This window comes from Xenopus laevis, chromosome 1S (genome assembly GCF_017654675.1).
Source record: "Xenopus laevis strain J_2021 chromosome 1S, Xenopus_laevis_v10.1, whole genome shotgun sequence".
Taxonomy (NCBI): domain Eukaryota; kingdom Metazoa; phylum Chordata; class Amphibia; order Anura; family Pipidae; genus Xenopus; species Xenopus laevis.
The window spans coordinates 175,708,386-175,723,037 of record NC_054372.1 but is presented as its reverse complement, the minus strand read 5'-3'; the positions used below and the strand labels follow the sequence as shown (position 1 = coordinate 175,723,037).

General features: G+C 41.2%; 1 protein-coding gene across 4 annotated transcripts in view; it reads left to right on the top strand.

The window, feature by feature from the left end:
- Positions 1 to 5,026: 5,026 nt before the first annotated feature.
- Positions 5,027 to 14,652, top strand: part of mast4.S (microtubule associated serine/threonine kinase family member 4 S homeolog) — a 332,602-nt gene continuing 322,976 nt past the window's right edge. For 2 of the 4 annotated variants that reach the window (XM_041580529.1, XM_041580530.1), the window contains exon 1: positions 5,028 to 5,698. In XM_041580529.1, coding sequence (XP_041436463.1) covers positions 5,486 to 5,698 — 213 coding nt within the window. In that variant the 5' untranslated portion in view covers positions 5,028 to 5,485. Of the gene's footprint in view, positions 5,699 to 14,652 lie in introns of all 4 variants that reach the window. The other 2 variants (XM_041580528.1, XM_018244469.2) reach the window with 2 other exon arrangements.

Genomic DNA, 14,652 nt, shown 5'->3' with positions numbered 1-14,652 from the left:
AGCATGACTTGTGAAAGATAGGTCATGTCAAACAAATGTGAGGTTAGTAAGAAGCTGGACAGTGGGGGAGCAGTAGATCTATTTGGTTTGTGTTCTCCACAAACGACTGCCTTCCAAACTAAGGGCTGTTGGTCTTCGTGAAGTAATTTAGAAACTGGCTACAGGATTGGATACAGGAGGTGGTTGCTAGGTTGAAATAAGGTTCAGGCTTCTGTATTGGGTTCACTTTTATTTAACTTGTTCATTAATGACTTAGGGGAGGGTATTGTAAGTAATGTATCAGTGTTTGCAGATGACACAAAACTATCCAGCCCAATTAATTCCATCCAGGATGTGGCATCCTTGCAACAGGATCTTGACAAACTGGCAATCTGGGCAGCTAAGTGGCAAATGAGATTATAACAAATCCACAATGGAAAAATACATTGGCGTCCTTTCAGATGATAAACTTAGCAGCATCTGCTAGGGCAAACAAGGTCTTGGGCTGCATTGAAAGGGTCATAGATTCACGGGAGGAGGGGGATATTCTTCCACTGTACAGAATGTTGGTAAGGCCACATCTATGATCTATGATCCAGGCCTTCAAAGATGACACAGGAGTTGCCTATCTTGGATTTTGTTAGGAGTTTCTGTGCCACGCACATGCTCAGTATGTTCTGGGCAGCTGATGAGAAGCTAAGCTTACGGTTCATTGCAAATCATCATTCATAATATAAGGTTTGTATATCATATAAGCTGGTACTACAGTATTAATTATTACATTCTGATGCTAATTGCACTGGTTTCTGAGCTGCCATGTACCAGTAATCAAAATTATTTACCAATCAGCCTTATATTGTGACATTTAGATTCTATGTGTTCTGTATATTGTGAGTGGGTCCCTGAACTCAGTAAGTGACAGCAGCACAGAGTATGTGCAGTGAATCAGCAGAAAAGAAGATGGTGAGCTACTGGGGCATCTTTGGAGACACAGATCTTTACTGCTAAAGGGATGTCGTTGCCTTGGGCTGGTAAATAAGACAAAAACACAATGTTCAATATGTTTCTTCTACTTAGTTAGGCTTTAGTTCTCCTTTAATGGGACTACAATATCAAATCCATAATGGAGAAGGACCTGTAGATAATAAACATGGATGTAGCAAGCAATGGTGGCAATATGAGTGAACAGAGAGCTATGGAAGATAGCTCAAAGTCAGGCCCGGATTTGTGAAAGGCCACAAAGGCCCAGCCCTAGGGTGGCAGGATTTAAGGGGGCGACATGCTGCCCAACCACAGCCACATTGATTCGGAAGTACTGGTGATGGACAGGAGATATGATAGTTTTTAAAATTTCCCATGTGCCAATCCTCAATGCTCCGCACCCAATTATGAAAACTTGCACATGTGCATGAATGAAGGGGACGGGGTGATGAATGGCAGCGGGCCTAAGGGCGCCCACAATGTAAATCCAGCTCTGTTCAAAGTACAAGTTAGTGGTCCGATTGCCAACAGTTTTTATATTGTATTTTGATTTTAATTGGCATCTTTGATGGAAGAGTGCCTTTAGTAAGGGGAATTGTTATGCAAGGTTACAGACCACAACAAAAAGTGCAACAGGTACCTAAAATGATCAAGCTCCCTGTGAAAGAACTTCTGTGATTAATTGCTGTAGTCCAAATCAATACAGATAGTACTAATGCACTAATTACAACAAAATCAATCTGTCGCTTGAAGAGATTAAAAAAGAATAGACAATATCACTGCATCCAAGGGATGCAGATTTACATTCAAGGGATGTAGTTACAATAACTAATTCTTACAAAAAATGAGTGGAACGTTTTTAGAAGAACTTGTACAAAGTAGAGGGTCCAGTCCCAGTTGCAAATACCTACAAGGGATTATAGTGACAGTGGAGTAACAAGATGTTACTGGGCCCGACAGCAAATATATTTTAGTGCCCCAACATATCCAGAGATTGTCCTGTTTAATGTTATATATGTTGAAATTTGGGCTCATGGGGCCCCCTATACCCCCTGCAGCCACAGGATCTGCTTCCTGTATAGTGATAAGTCTATAGTGAAGAGTCTGCAGGAACCATGCAACCAATGCGCTCTTGATTGAAAGGGTTTGATCACGGTATTTAAATCTTGGAAGGAGTGCCCCCATGGGTTATATGGAAAGAAAGTAGAGCTCATTTATCAACACTGGGCAAATTTGCCCATGGGCAGTTACCTATAGCAACCAATTAGTGATTAGCTTTTTGAAGTCAGCTGCAAGTAGAACAATTAACGCAGCAATTTGATTAGTTGCCACGGGTGACTGCCTATGGGCAAATTTGCCCAGTGTTGATAAATGACCCCCCTGTGAGTGTTGTGTATCTAAGTTAAGGATTGTGCCACCCACCCACAAAGCTGCAGATACTGTTCTGTGAGCCTGGCTTTTGGTTACTCGACATACAAGGTGTTTTTGATTTTGCTACTGAAGAAAGGTTTGTGCACCTGCATTTAAATTAGAATAGAGACTTATATGTTGTGCTTTGGGCATTACAGTCTTACGGTGGTCATAAATGCAATGACATGTCTAGACATTTTGACCAATTTTGTCCATAAAACTTGACCATTAGTATATGCATGAGACCATTGGGAGAAGGTTTCCACATACCATCATCCTGCTTCAGCATAAGCTTCAGAATACTGAGATAAGAAACTCTCTAAATACAATCAGTTAAATATTCTGCATTGTTTCTGCATCAAAGTTTTTCTTTACTATTACTCTCTCATCATCTGTTTCTTTTCATTCTGTCTTCATGCAGCAGTTGGGTGTCAGATATTCATTGACCGTTATATCAAATATATCTTATAGGGTCTCCCTTTCTTAACAGATGTATTGCACACTCAAACAACTGATTCCAGTACAAACAAAATCCAACAAAATAACTGCCTTTTGCACAAATTCTGCATGTAGAGAGACAGGATTTCTGGTGATTTTAATACAGTGAGGTCTAATACATCTGCTAGGCAAAAGGAGCCCCCCTATAAGATATATTGGCTCTAACTGTCAATGATTATCTGACACTCAACTCCTGCATGAAGACAGAATGAAGAGAAACAGGAAGGAATAGTGAAAAAGAACTTGATTATGTCTGAAACAGTACAGAATTCTTAATTGATTGTATTTACAAAGTTTCTTATATCAGTATGCTGAAGCTTATATTACATTTTCATCTTTAACAAACCCAATGACAATTGATAAAAAGAAGCAAAACAGGCAATATATGACTATTTGGCCATAGGATGACGGATCAGATAACCTAAAACTCCCTCCTACAACACTGCAGACGGCACGAGCTTGATGAAAGAACAGTTGAAGGCCAGAGAAAATATCCAATCCATGTAGTGGATCAATACCACTTCCCATGGATACTGTACTGATGAAGATTATGAGGTGATGTCTTTTTGTGAACAAAGGAACCAAGGGGAGGTGCAAAGGGGAAATACATTTAAATATATCTGTTTTACTAAATACATGTTAAAATCACAATCAATAAGACCTTTAAAAAATGGTCTAGTAGCCCATTGCAACTACCCAGACGTATACTTAAAGTAGGTGACCTTTATTCTACTGGCTTAATGGTTGCTATGGGTTAATAGATCTGATGCAGTCTGAAACTTGTATGAACTTACCTCATATAACTTCTTCAATGATCTTTGTGATTGCCTTAATTTGTTATAGTGCTAATGTAGCAGCTCATGTTGAAGGGTTATGACACCTCTGGTTCTGACTCCTGAATCAAATACAAGGTTTTAAATGCTGGATAAAGGAATAAACTAAGACTGTTTTGAACAGCAATCACACTAATGCCTGTAAACTGTAAAACTATTGAATTGTGTATTTCGTGTATATTGGAAAGTTGCTTAGAATGCCCAGTATATCTTATTGTGCAGAGAATGTTGTTTCTGGATGGAGGAGCTCTTTAAAGGGATTCTGTCATGATTTTTATGATGTATTTTTTATTTCTAAATTACACTGTTTACACTGCAAATAATTCACTCTACAATATAAAATGTAATTCCTGAACCAGCAAGTGTATTTTATTTTAGTTGTAATATTGGTGTGTAGGTGCATCTCAGGTCATTTTGCCTGGTCATGTGCTTTCAGAAAGAGCCAGCACTTTAGGATGGAACTGCTTTCTGGCAGGCTGTTGTTTCTCCTACTCAATGTAACTGAATGTGTTGCAGTGGGACCTGGATTTTACTATTGAGTGCTGTTCTTAGATCTACCAGGGAGCTGTTGCCTTGTGTCAAGGCCCCCATTAGGGTTGCCACCTTTTCTGGAAAAAAATACCGGTCTTCCTATATATTTATCTTTATTCCCTATTAATAACATTGGGATCAACCATAATTTTTACCGGCCAGGCCAGCAAAATACCGGCCAGGTGGCAACCCTAGCCCCCATACACAGGCCGATAAAAGCTGCCGACAGATCGAGTCGTGTGTGGGGCCCTCCGGCAGGCTTCCCCGAACGATATTTGGCCGATGTCGATAAGGGTTAAAAATTTCGCTGGATCTGTTCGTTGATGCAGTCCCTCGATCCGACTGCCAGTATTGCCTCCATTCTGATCAGATTGTTCGGTCCGATTGCCAGTATTGCCTCCATTCTGATCAGATTGATCGGATCAGCCCGATATTGCCCACCTCAATGTGGACATATCGGGGAGAGATCTGCTCATTTGGTGACATTGCCAAACAAATGAATCTCCCTGTGTATGGTCACCTTTAGTGAGCTGCTATCTGGTTACCTTCCCATTGTTCTGTTGTTAGGCTGCTGGGGGGGGTTGATATCTTGCAGTACTGCAGTAAAGAGTGACTGAAGTTTATCAGAGCACCAGTCACATGACTTGGGGCAGCTGGGAAACTGACAATATGTCTAGCCCCATTTCAGATTTCAAAATTAAATATAAAAAAAATCTGTTTGCTCTTTTGACAAAAGGATTTCAGCGCAGAAGTCTGCTGGAGCAGCACTATTAATTGAAAAAAAAAATGACAGTATCGCTTTAAGGCTCCCATGCTCACTGTGGCACATCCACTCCTTTACCTGCAGTTTGGTACTTGAGCAGGCAACGCCCATGCTCTCCGTCGATTGGCTGCTTGCACTGCCTGTCAGAGTGGAGAGGCTGTTGCACGCTTAGGAAGGATTTGGCGTTCAGCGTTACCATTCCCGAGGCAATAAGGTGGTGGCTTTGCGCATCTCATGCTGGAGGAAGCGCCACTCTCCAGGCGTGATGTTTGAAGCCCGGGACTTTCTCCGCAGACGCTTTCCCCTATTTACGCGATTTGCCAAAAATCCAGATGAGCTTTTCTAATGACCGAACACCCCCACAGCGAGCACTAACCAAGTTTATAACCCATGACAGTAAACGGGGTTCGGAGGCACCACGTTGCTGCTGCGGGGGGGTTAAAGTGCTGTCAGGCTCGTACACGGAGAAGGGTGTTTAGCGGCGCTGGAAATGGAGAGGAAAGTTTTAGAGTGTGAAGGTGCAGGGAATGGAAGCGACCGCTCTTCTTCCTCTTCACTTTCCTCCTCGGGCTCCCAGACCCTGTCAGAGGGGAACATGAAGCGGGCACAGTCCGGGGGGAGCAGCAGCAGCACTGACTGTGAATCAGGGAGGAGAAGGGACAGGAGGCAAGAAGGACGAGACCATTCTGGGGCAGAGGAAGAGGTGAGATGATATCTATTTGCTTTCTGCTTGGGGTTCATTTAGTTCTGTGGCTGCAAAAGTGCACTCGTCCAGTAACCCATAGCAACCAGGCAGGCGCTATCACCAGTCTTACTTACACTTGCCCAATTGAGCTTATTGGTTGTTTGTTGGGATGCTGCACTTTTGGGCTGTGACTATTTCTCAGCAATGGCTGGTTTATGGAGGGGCACTGGGGACATTTGCCTTAGGCCCCCACAATCTTAAGGAACCATGGGAGGGGGGATGTGCAAGTGTATTTTTGAGCTAAAACTCTGACAGCTGATGCAGGCCAGGAGGATGCTGGGAGTTGTAGTTAGACAGCAGCTGGAGTGTTGCAGGTTCAACCTCCATGAGCCCAATTCACTGATGGTTGCACCACCCTTCCTATATTATCTGGGCCACTTGATCTCTCACTGCTGCCTGGGGTCCAGCTTCCTTCCATCTGTTGCTGACCCCCCTAGGGCATTCTGGGATCTGTAGTTCAGCAATAGCTGGAGAGAAGAAGGTTGACCGGTTGTTAGCAGGTACATGTCCATTATATAGACGTTATGGTGTTGAGTGTGGTAGCTCCCACTGGGTGTAACTGGCAGGGCTATACTTAAGGCTGCTGCTGATCACAGTTATTCAGTATTCCCTGTGTAATCTGCACGCCGGCCCCAATTGCTCGTTTCATGCAAGGAGATCTCCACCTTGTGTGTTGTGGAATCCTAAATGAGGATGCAGAATGCTGAGGATTGCAGTGCTTTGCACATTTCAGCTCTCTCCTGTGTGTGTGCAGCAGCCCTTCCAGCCTGGGCTCTCTTACCCACATCAAGCAGCTGCCTTTCATATCAAATGCTGCAAATAAATATATCATAAAGGCTCATAATATTCATGTTAATATGCATGATGGCAAGCCAGTTCTTACTGGGCTAACACGTCACATATGTAGAACTGATGAATTTAAACTGTGTGTCCCCAAGACACAGAGGAAACAATATTTGTCCTACTATAATTGGACAATTTAAAGAACTTGACCTGTTATTATCTTGGATTCCGTTTGTGCTAATTCTGTACTAAGAGCCAGTGGGATATTTTCTAGGGTGATATATATGGGAGGCTATCTGATAAATGAAGTGCATCAGGGTTTATCTTTCACTTATGGTTTACATGTGTTCTTATTTCTAGGCCTACTCATCACTATTATTGGTGTATGTGTAGGACAACTGCTTACAATTTGGTTACATGGTCTGTACACCTAAGATGTATAGCTTGGGAATTGGCCTGTGTGTGGTCACAACTCATTGTAAATTTAGATGGGGATAAGTCCATGTAGGTTACAGGACTGAATACTTTGCTTTTCAACGGTTGCCATGGTTACTGCTCCTAGTAACCAGTAGGGATGCACCAAATTCAGGATTCAGTTCGGGATTCGCACCTTTTCAGCAGGATTCGGATTTGGCCGAATCCTTCTGCCTGGCCGAACCAAATCTGAACATTTGCACATGCAAAGTAGGGGCAGGAAGGGAAAACGTGTGACTTTTTGTCACAAAACAAGCAAGTAAAAAATGTTTTCCCCTTCCCACCCCTAATTTGCATATGCAAATTAGGGTTCGGTATTCTGCTGAATATTTTGCGAAGGATTCAGGGATTCTGCCAAATCCAAAATAGTGAATTAAGAATTTGGTGTGGGCATTGTAAAAAGCAAGCAGGTGATTTGAAATAGAAAGGGCAAATGCTATATTTCTTAGATTGCCCCTGTCTGAAACATACTTAAAGTTAATATTTAAGTATACTTGTCCTTTTCTAGCTAGCCACAGACGAGTTGTTTGCCCACAATGATTGCTATTGGAAAGGGCCAACGTGTGATTTATAGCCTCCTGCCGGGGCAAGTTAGTGCCGGTTGAGACTCTCACTCTTTAACCCCCATACACCAACAAAATAGAAATACAGGCATTCTTGCTTTTAGGGTCTACAATGCAGGGAATCAGATTGTTGTGTAATTTTAACCCCAAAATGCAATGAGAAGCCCTTGTAGGTGCCCCGTATCCAAAGAGTATGAATAAATGCCATTTTTTATGCTGAAATCCAACTTTTCAACAGTTCTTCTCTTTCTGTATCATTTGAAATCCCGGCAGGGAAGGAGTTACTAAACACTGATGTTGCAAATTGTATCAACTTCTCCACAGCTTACAGACAGCATGCAGGAACTACATAACCCACAATGCATTGCACTGTGATGTTCCTTTCCTTATTGAAATCACGTGTACAGGGAATTGTGGGGTTTGGAGGATGCAGGCTGAGGACAGATGGCTGTTGATAGAAAGTAACAGTAGTCAGCCAGCTCAGCAAAGTAGTCAGACAGATCAGAAGGAGAGCAGGGGGGCTAGGCTTAGGGAACTGTTCTAAACCGTTAAAAATCATGAAACGTCTGCATATTTTTAATTGATATATATTGCAAAGTTGCTTGAAATTATGTTTACTTTTCAAAAATCTTAAGTTATGTTTTTGTGGAGTCTCCCTTTAATGAAGCTCAGGGATTCTGCTCAGCAGGGACAAAGATAACAAATGTATCAACTAAATGTATCAATTTAGAACAGTTAAAGAGTCAGTGACCCCCACCCCCCCAGAGCTGCTTTAGGAGATGAAAAATGAAACTTTACACTTTAATATTAGAAAAATGATCTCAAATAGAAAATAGAAAGTCATTGGAAAAAGTCTTTACTTCTGGTGAACAGTTTGAAAGAAACTGAACTGAAAAATGTGTTTGAAGGTGGTTCACCTTTAAGTTAACTTTTAGTTAGGTTTTAGTAAGCTATACAATGGCAAATTCTTAACAACTGTTCAATTTGCCTTCATTATTTATCTTATTTTAATTATTTGCCTTTTTCTTCTGACTCTTTCCAGCCTTCAAATGGGGGACACTGACCCATCTAAAAACAAATTCTCTGTAAGGCTACACATTTATTGCTATTGCTACTCTCTCTCTCTCTCTCTCTCTCTCTCTCTCTCTCTCTCTCTCTCTCTCTCTCTCTCTCTCTCTCTCTCTCTCTCTCTCTCTCTCTCTCTCTCTCTGCAGCAAGGAGAGAGACAGAATTAGGAATGGATTAAAACTATTTTTCCTATGATTCTGCCAAACTCCGATTCTTGCAGGAAGAACTCCAAATGGAAGGGGGAAAGGAAAATTTTTGATCCCCTGATCACGTGACCTAAAGTTATGTGCGTTTAAGGGTTCTGCTCGGTTGTTTGATTCATAACCAAACCTTTTTCAGCAGGATTCGGCTGAACCAAATTGAGGATTTGATGCATCTCTAAAGAGAATGCAACTTAGCGGGGTGGTATAACTTGAGATTTAAATTGGGCTAAACCCGGTCAGAGGGGGGAAAGGAAATTCTTTTATCCCCTTTTTGATCTCCTTAATCATGTGACATAAAGTCACGTGAGTTTTCAAGGGTTCAGATTACTGACTTGCAGCGAGGAGAGAAAATTAGGGATGGACCAAATCGATTTCTGGGATTCTGCCGAACCCCAAATCTTTCAGGAAGCATTCAGCCAAATCCAAATTGAATGGGCAAAGGAACATTTTTTTATCCATTGGCCTAAAGTTATGTGAGTTTAAGGGGCCCATTTACTAACAATCAAATTTGGTTTTTTTTCTGTGAATCTTGAAAAATCTCTGGTTTTCCTTAAAAAAAAAAAAAAAACTCTTAAAATTCCAGCCTTATTAAGTGTAAAAATGCTTTAAATGCTTCACAGACATGAAATCGCTATTAACCTTCAAATATGAAGATCACAGCAACGCCCAGATGCAGGTGGGGGGAAGTAAGTGAGTGCTGCTGCCTATCACCAGTATTTTATCTATACAATCTATGACTTGCGATGATAAAAATAATCTGTTTTACGATTTATTGTGATGAAAAGAGCATTCGTCATAGATAAAACGGTGCTTGTTTGCCTTGTTGTATAGATTTTATTGTTTTATTATGACAAAACACTGTCATCAGTGACGTAATTACAAGGGGACACTTTTCTCTGCAAAAATCTTTTGGTTGCCAGGGTCAGTGACCCCTCTCAAGAACCATGCAGTATTTTCAATTGCTTTCTAGGAAGAGTCAGAATAGATAAAATCTAAAAATGAAGAGTAATGGAAACATTTCCTAGAATATGCCAAGTAAACAGCTGGGAAGAGATTATGGAATAATAATAAATGCAACACTTAGATGTTTTAGTGACATTTTAAGCTGCAGGATCAGTGGATAAATATCTAAAATGGTATAGATTTAGTGTTGTTTTTCTTTTGCCATTGCTACGCTATATATGTTTATTTTGTGTGTTCATTAAATTTTCCATGTTTCCCCAAAATGCTTCTGTTTAAAAGCATGTGACTTTGTTTTATAAACTGCGGATCCCAGAGCTCCAACCCCCAAAGCTCGAGTGTCACAGGTCGCTCTTCCTTGTTTGTGTTTATATGCCTGTAATTGTTCCCAGTCCCAAATCTCATGCTGCCTGTTATATGTAGCAGCACAAGCACACATTACTGTATATACTGTATGCTTCATCTCATGCAATATAGATATAACTAAAACCAAATTTGCTGAAATTGCAGTATGTTACCAGAAAACATGGTTGTTGAAATAGCTGGGTGCTTTTTTTTTTATTTATTTTTTTTTATTTATTTTTTGTTTGGGGCTATTATCCCCACTGCTACTATAGGCACCACCTCTTCCTGCTATAACCTATCCACAGCCACAGTCCCTTCCCAGAGACTATTATCCCACTGTAACTATAGGCACCACCTCTCCCTGCTATAACCTATCCACAGTCACAGTCCCTTCCCAGAGACTATTCACTGTTACTATAGGCACCATCTCTCCCTACTATACCTGCTATCCCACAGTCACACTCCCTTCCCAGAGACTATTATCCACTGTTACTATAGACACCATCTCTCCCTACTATACCTGCTATCCCACAGTCACACTCCCTTCCCAGAGACTATTATCCCACTGTTACTATAGGCACTATCTCTCCCTACTATACTTGCTATCCCAAGTCACACTCCCTTCCCAGAGACTATTATCCCACTGTTACTATAGGCACCATCTCTCCCTACTATACCTGTTATCCCACAGTCACACTCCCTTCCCAGAGACTATTATCCACTGTTACTATAGGAACCATCTCTCCTACTATACCTGCTATCCCATATTCACACTCCCTTCCCAGAGACTATTATCCCACTGTTACTATAGACACCATCTCTCCCTACTTTACTTGCAATCTCACAGTCCCTTCCCAGAGATTGTTATCCCCATTGCTAAAGGTATTATCTCTCAATACTAAACCTGATAATCCAACATAGGATTTGGAATATTTTCCAGCCACTTACAGGGCACACTGGAAAAACGAATAGGTTTCATATTGCCATCTAATTTTATTAGTTTGAGTCTTGTCACTTCTGGGATGTTCAGATCTTTTTATTGACTTCTGTTGGTGGCAGTATAAGTCTGTTATTACTCTACATTAAAGGAGAACTAAAGCTTAACTAAAGAAGTAGCTAGAAATGTTGTACATGATGTTTTGGGCTTCTGTGCCAGCCAGTGTCGGACTGGGATGCCAGGGGCCCTTAGATTTTCCTATTTCCAAGCTATTATTCCTCCGCTCCTCACTCAACCTCTTTATTCTCCTCATCTTTTATATCTACTTACTATATTCTTTCATTATTAAGGATTTTTTTCCCACAAAGAAATAGGGAATGACCATGAAATAGGCCATATGTAATGTTTAGAAGCAAGAGGGCCCACTGACACCTGGGCCCTCCAGGAGTTTTCCTGGTATCCCTTTGGGCCAGTGCGACACTGGTACCAGCCCAAGGCAACCACAGCTCTTTAGCAGTAAAAATCTGTGCCTCCAAAGATGCCCCAGTAGCTCCCCATCTTCTTTTCTGCTGATTCACTGCACATGCTCTGTGCTGCTGTCGCTTACTGAGCTTAGGGGCCCACTCACAATATACAGTATACATATAAAATAAATGTCACAATATAAGGCTGATTAGTAATAAATTACTACATGACCACACAGAAACCAGTGCAACTAGCATCAGAATTGAATAATCAACCCTGTAGCATCTGTTTCTATTACAGGCCAACCTCATTTTGTGCTTGATAATTAGTGACAACCCCTAAGGTTAGCTTCTCAACAGCTGCTCAGAGCCCACTGAGCATGTGCGTGTCACAGACACTTTCCAAGATGGTGACCCCCTGTGACAAGTTTGAAGTCCTGGATCATTGCTGCTATTGACAAGCTGAAAATTTAGGCTGGTGCAATAAGTTCAGTATATAAAATATGGCGTTTTAGTCATATTCATTTTTAGAGTTTAGTTTTCCTTTAAGAAAACAGAGACATGAGGGCTGATAACTCCTCGTGGCTCTGAAAACATTCCCACCCCCAGGACTTTTTCTGCTCTGCTCTCACAGAGTGACATTAACAAGGAAATACTTATTGTTTTGGAATAAGATGAATTATGCAATATAACGAATACAGAAGTATTAGTGGCCATGGCAGATGCAGAAGCCATGACCCAATCACAGTATTACATGCAAGATGCGTCACTGGGCTATGTCTAATATGCAAAGAATGCCCCAAAGCCCCATAGTGTACAAGCCTGATCCATTCCTTGATAAGAGGTGCAGGTATTACTAGTTGCTCCTGCCGTATTGTTGGATATGCATATAAACCACAAGCCAAGACTTGCACTTTCAGAAAAAATTGCATAATTATTAGTATTATTAAAGTCCCCTTACTTTTGTTCTATCCTGTAGCTATCTAGAATATCACTTTCTTTATATGTTTTTAATATAGTTCATGCTGACTTCAATTTTTTCCAACTTTCATATGGGGGGGGGGGTCACTGACCTGATCTGAAACACAATTGCTCTTTAAGACTATAAATGTGTTGTTAATGCTTCTTTTTATTACTCCTCCTTCCATTCAAATAAATCCATGGTTGCTAGGGCAATTTGGACCCTAGTAGCCAGACCTTGCAAACTGGAGAGCTGCTGAATAAAAACCATAAATAATAAAAAAAAATTATTGTTATATTGTCTTAGAATATCACTCTCTACATCATACTAATATTTAATTTAAAGGTGAGCAATCCCTTTAATGCCATTGGAATTAAACTTGGAATTAGAAAATTAGAACGTGGTGTGACTATAAGGGAAGCAGACCCTGAAATTGCAGCTGGCCTGGGTTGAGAGGAGTCCTGGTAAGGACAGGGATAGGGAGCTATGTAGTTCTTTGGTAAGGTTCAATTGTGTGCAAAAACTGGAGGCCTAAGGGTCAGGGCACACGCTCAGATTTGGGGAGATTCGTCGCCCCGGTGACAAATCTCCTCTTCTTCAGGGCGACTAATCTCCCCGAACTGCCTCCCTGCCGGCTAGAATAAAAATCGCCGGCAGCATGGCACTCGGAATGATTCGTTTTCCGAAATCACCCGAAGTTTCCTCATGAGGCGACTTCAGAAAACTAATTGATCCGAGCGCCATCCCAATGGCGATTTACATTTTAGCTGGTGGGAATTCAGGGGAGGCAGTTCGGGGAAATTAGTTGCCCTAAAGAAGAGGAGATTGGTCGTCGGGGGACGAATCTCCTTGAATCTGCCTGTGTGCCCTGACACTTAGATTTACCCCTCTGTCTTGAGATAAATATAGAGGAGTAAATAGCATTTAACTGACACTGGCATGTGCTTTGTGCTTACATTAAATGCTGATATTTACACTCTCACTCTTTATTATCTCTTTTGCTGTCTGACCTCTCTTGTAGCAGCTCCTATGGTTAGTACTTTATCAGTAACTTTAGTACAGTTTTACAAGACTGGATGATTCTAGCTGATAATTTAATTCATATCTACAATGTAACAATTCTGCTGTTGGTAGCGCAGACTATAGGTGGCCATACACTATAAGATCTGCTTTCTTGACAAACGAGCGTTTCTTTCTCCCAATATGCCCACCAAAGGCAGGGCAATATCGGTCTAATCCGATAGCCAGACGATTAAACTACAACAATGGGAAAGGGCGCTGATGAGATGAGGACCTGATCAACTAGCCGATGTGGTCCTCAATCAAGGGGAAAATCAAACCTGCCTATTTTTGGCCAGATATCCATCAGGAAGGTCCCATATACGGCAGTTCCAAATCAGTCTAAAAGACCTGAATTGGCATCTTAAATTTGCCCGTGTATGGCCACCTTCAGTTTGCAGAGTCGATACGCTGTTACAATATATTCTTCAGCAGATACTTTGTTTATTATAAGCACAATCAATATTTAGCTGCTAATTGTCGTTCAAACCATTTGCATTTTATAATCCTCTGTAGTTTGGTGCGTGAGCCTGACTGCCTTTGGTATCTGTAGTATGTATGTAGGGAAAATAAGACTACAAGGAGCAGTTGTCTTACACTACAAATCAATAGAATACAGAGAATTCTACAGAACAAGAAGGGAAGCATTCAGAACTTTGGCTGGCTTTTATAAGAATATTGCTTTGTTCTAAAGAACAGCAACATTGTTGTATTTTTAAGGACTCTTGTTGGCACTAACCCCTTGTTATTTAACAAGTGTGGAGGTGCCAATATTAATTAAAGGCCAAAGGAGGGGACTGGAGTTTGCACAGACTGAACTGTGCCATAATAGTTTTGTGCTGTAGTCTAGCAATCCTATAGTCCCCAATGACTGGGGTTCATGTTCCAGCATATCCCCAACTGCTCACTCACTACTGGATTCTAATTGGAGTTAGCTTTATCAGACAGGGGCACACTTGCAGACTTTGTTTTAGTTTTCGGTATGTAATAAACTTGCAATACATGCAATGTAATGAACTTGCAATACATGCAATGTAGAATTCCCCTCTTATCTTCCACTATGTTTCTTTTTTTCTGCCTGGCCACCACATATAT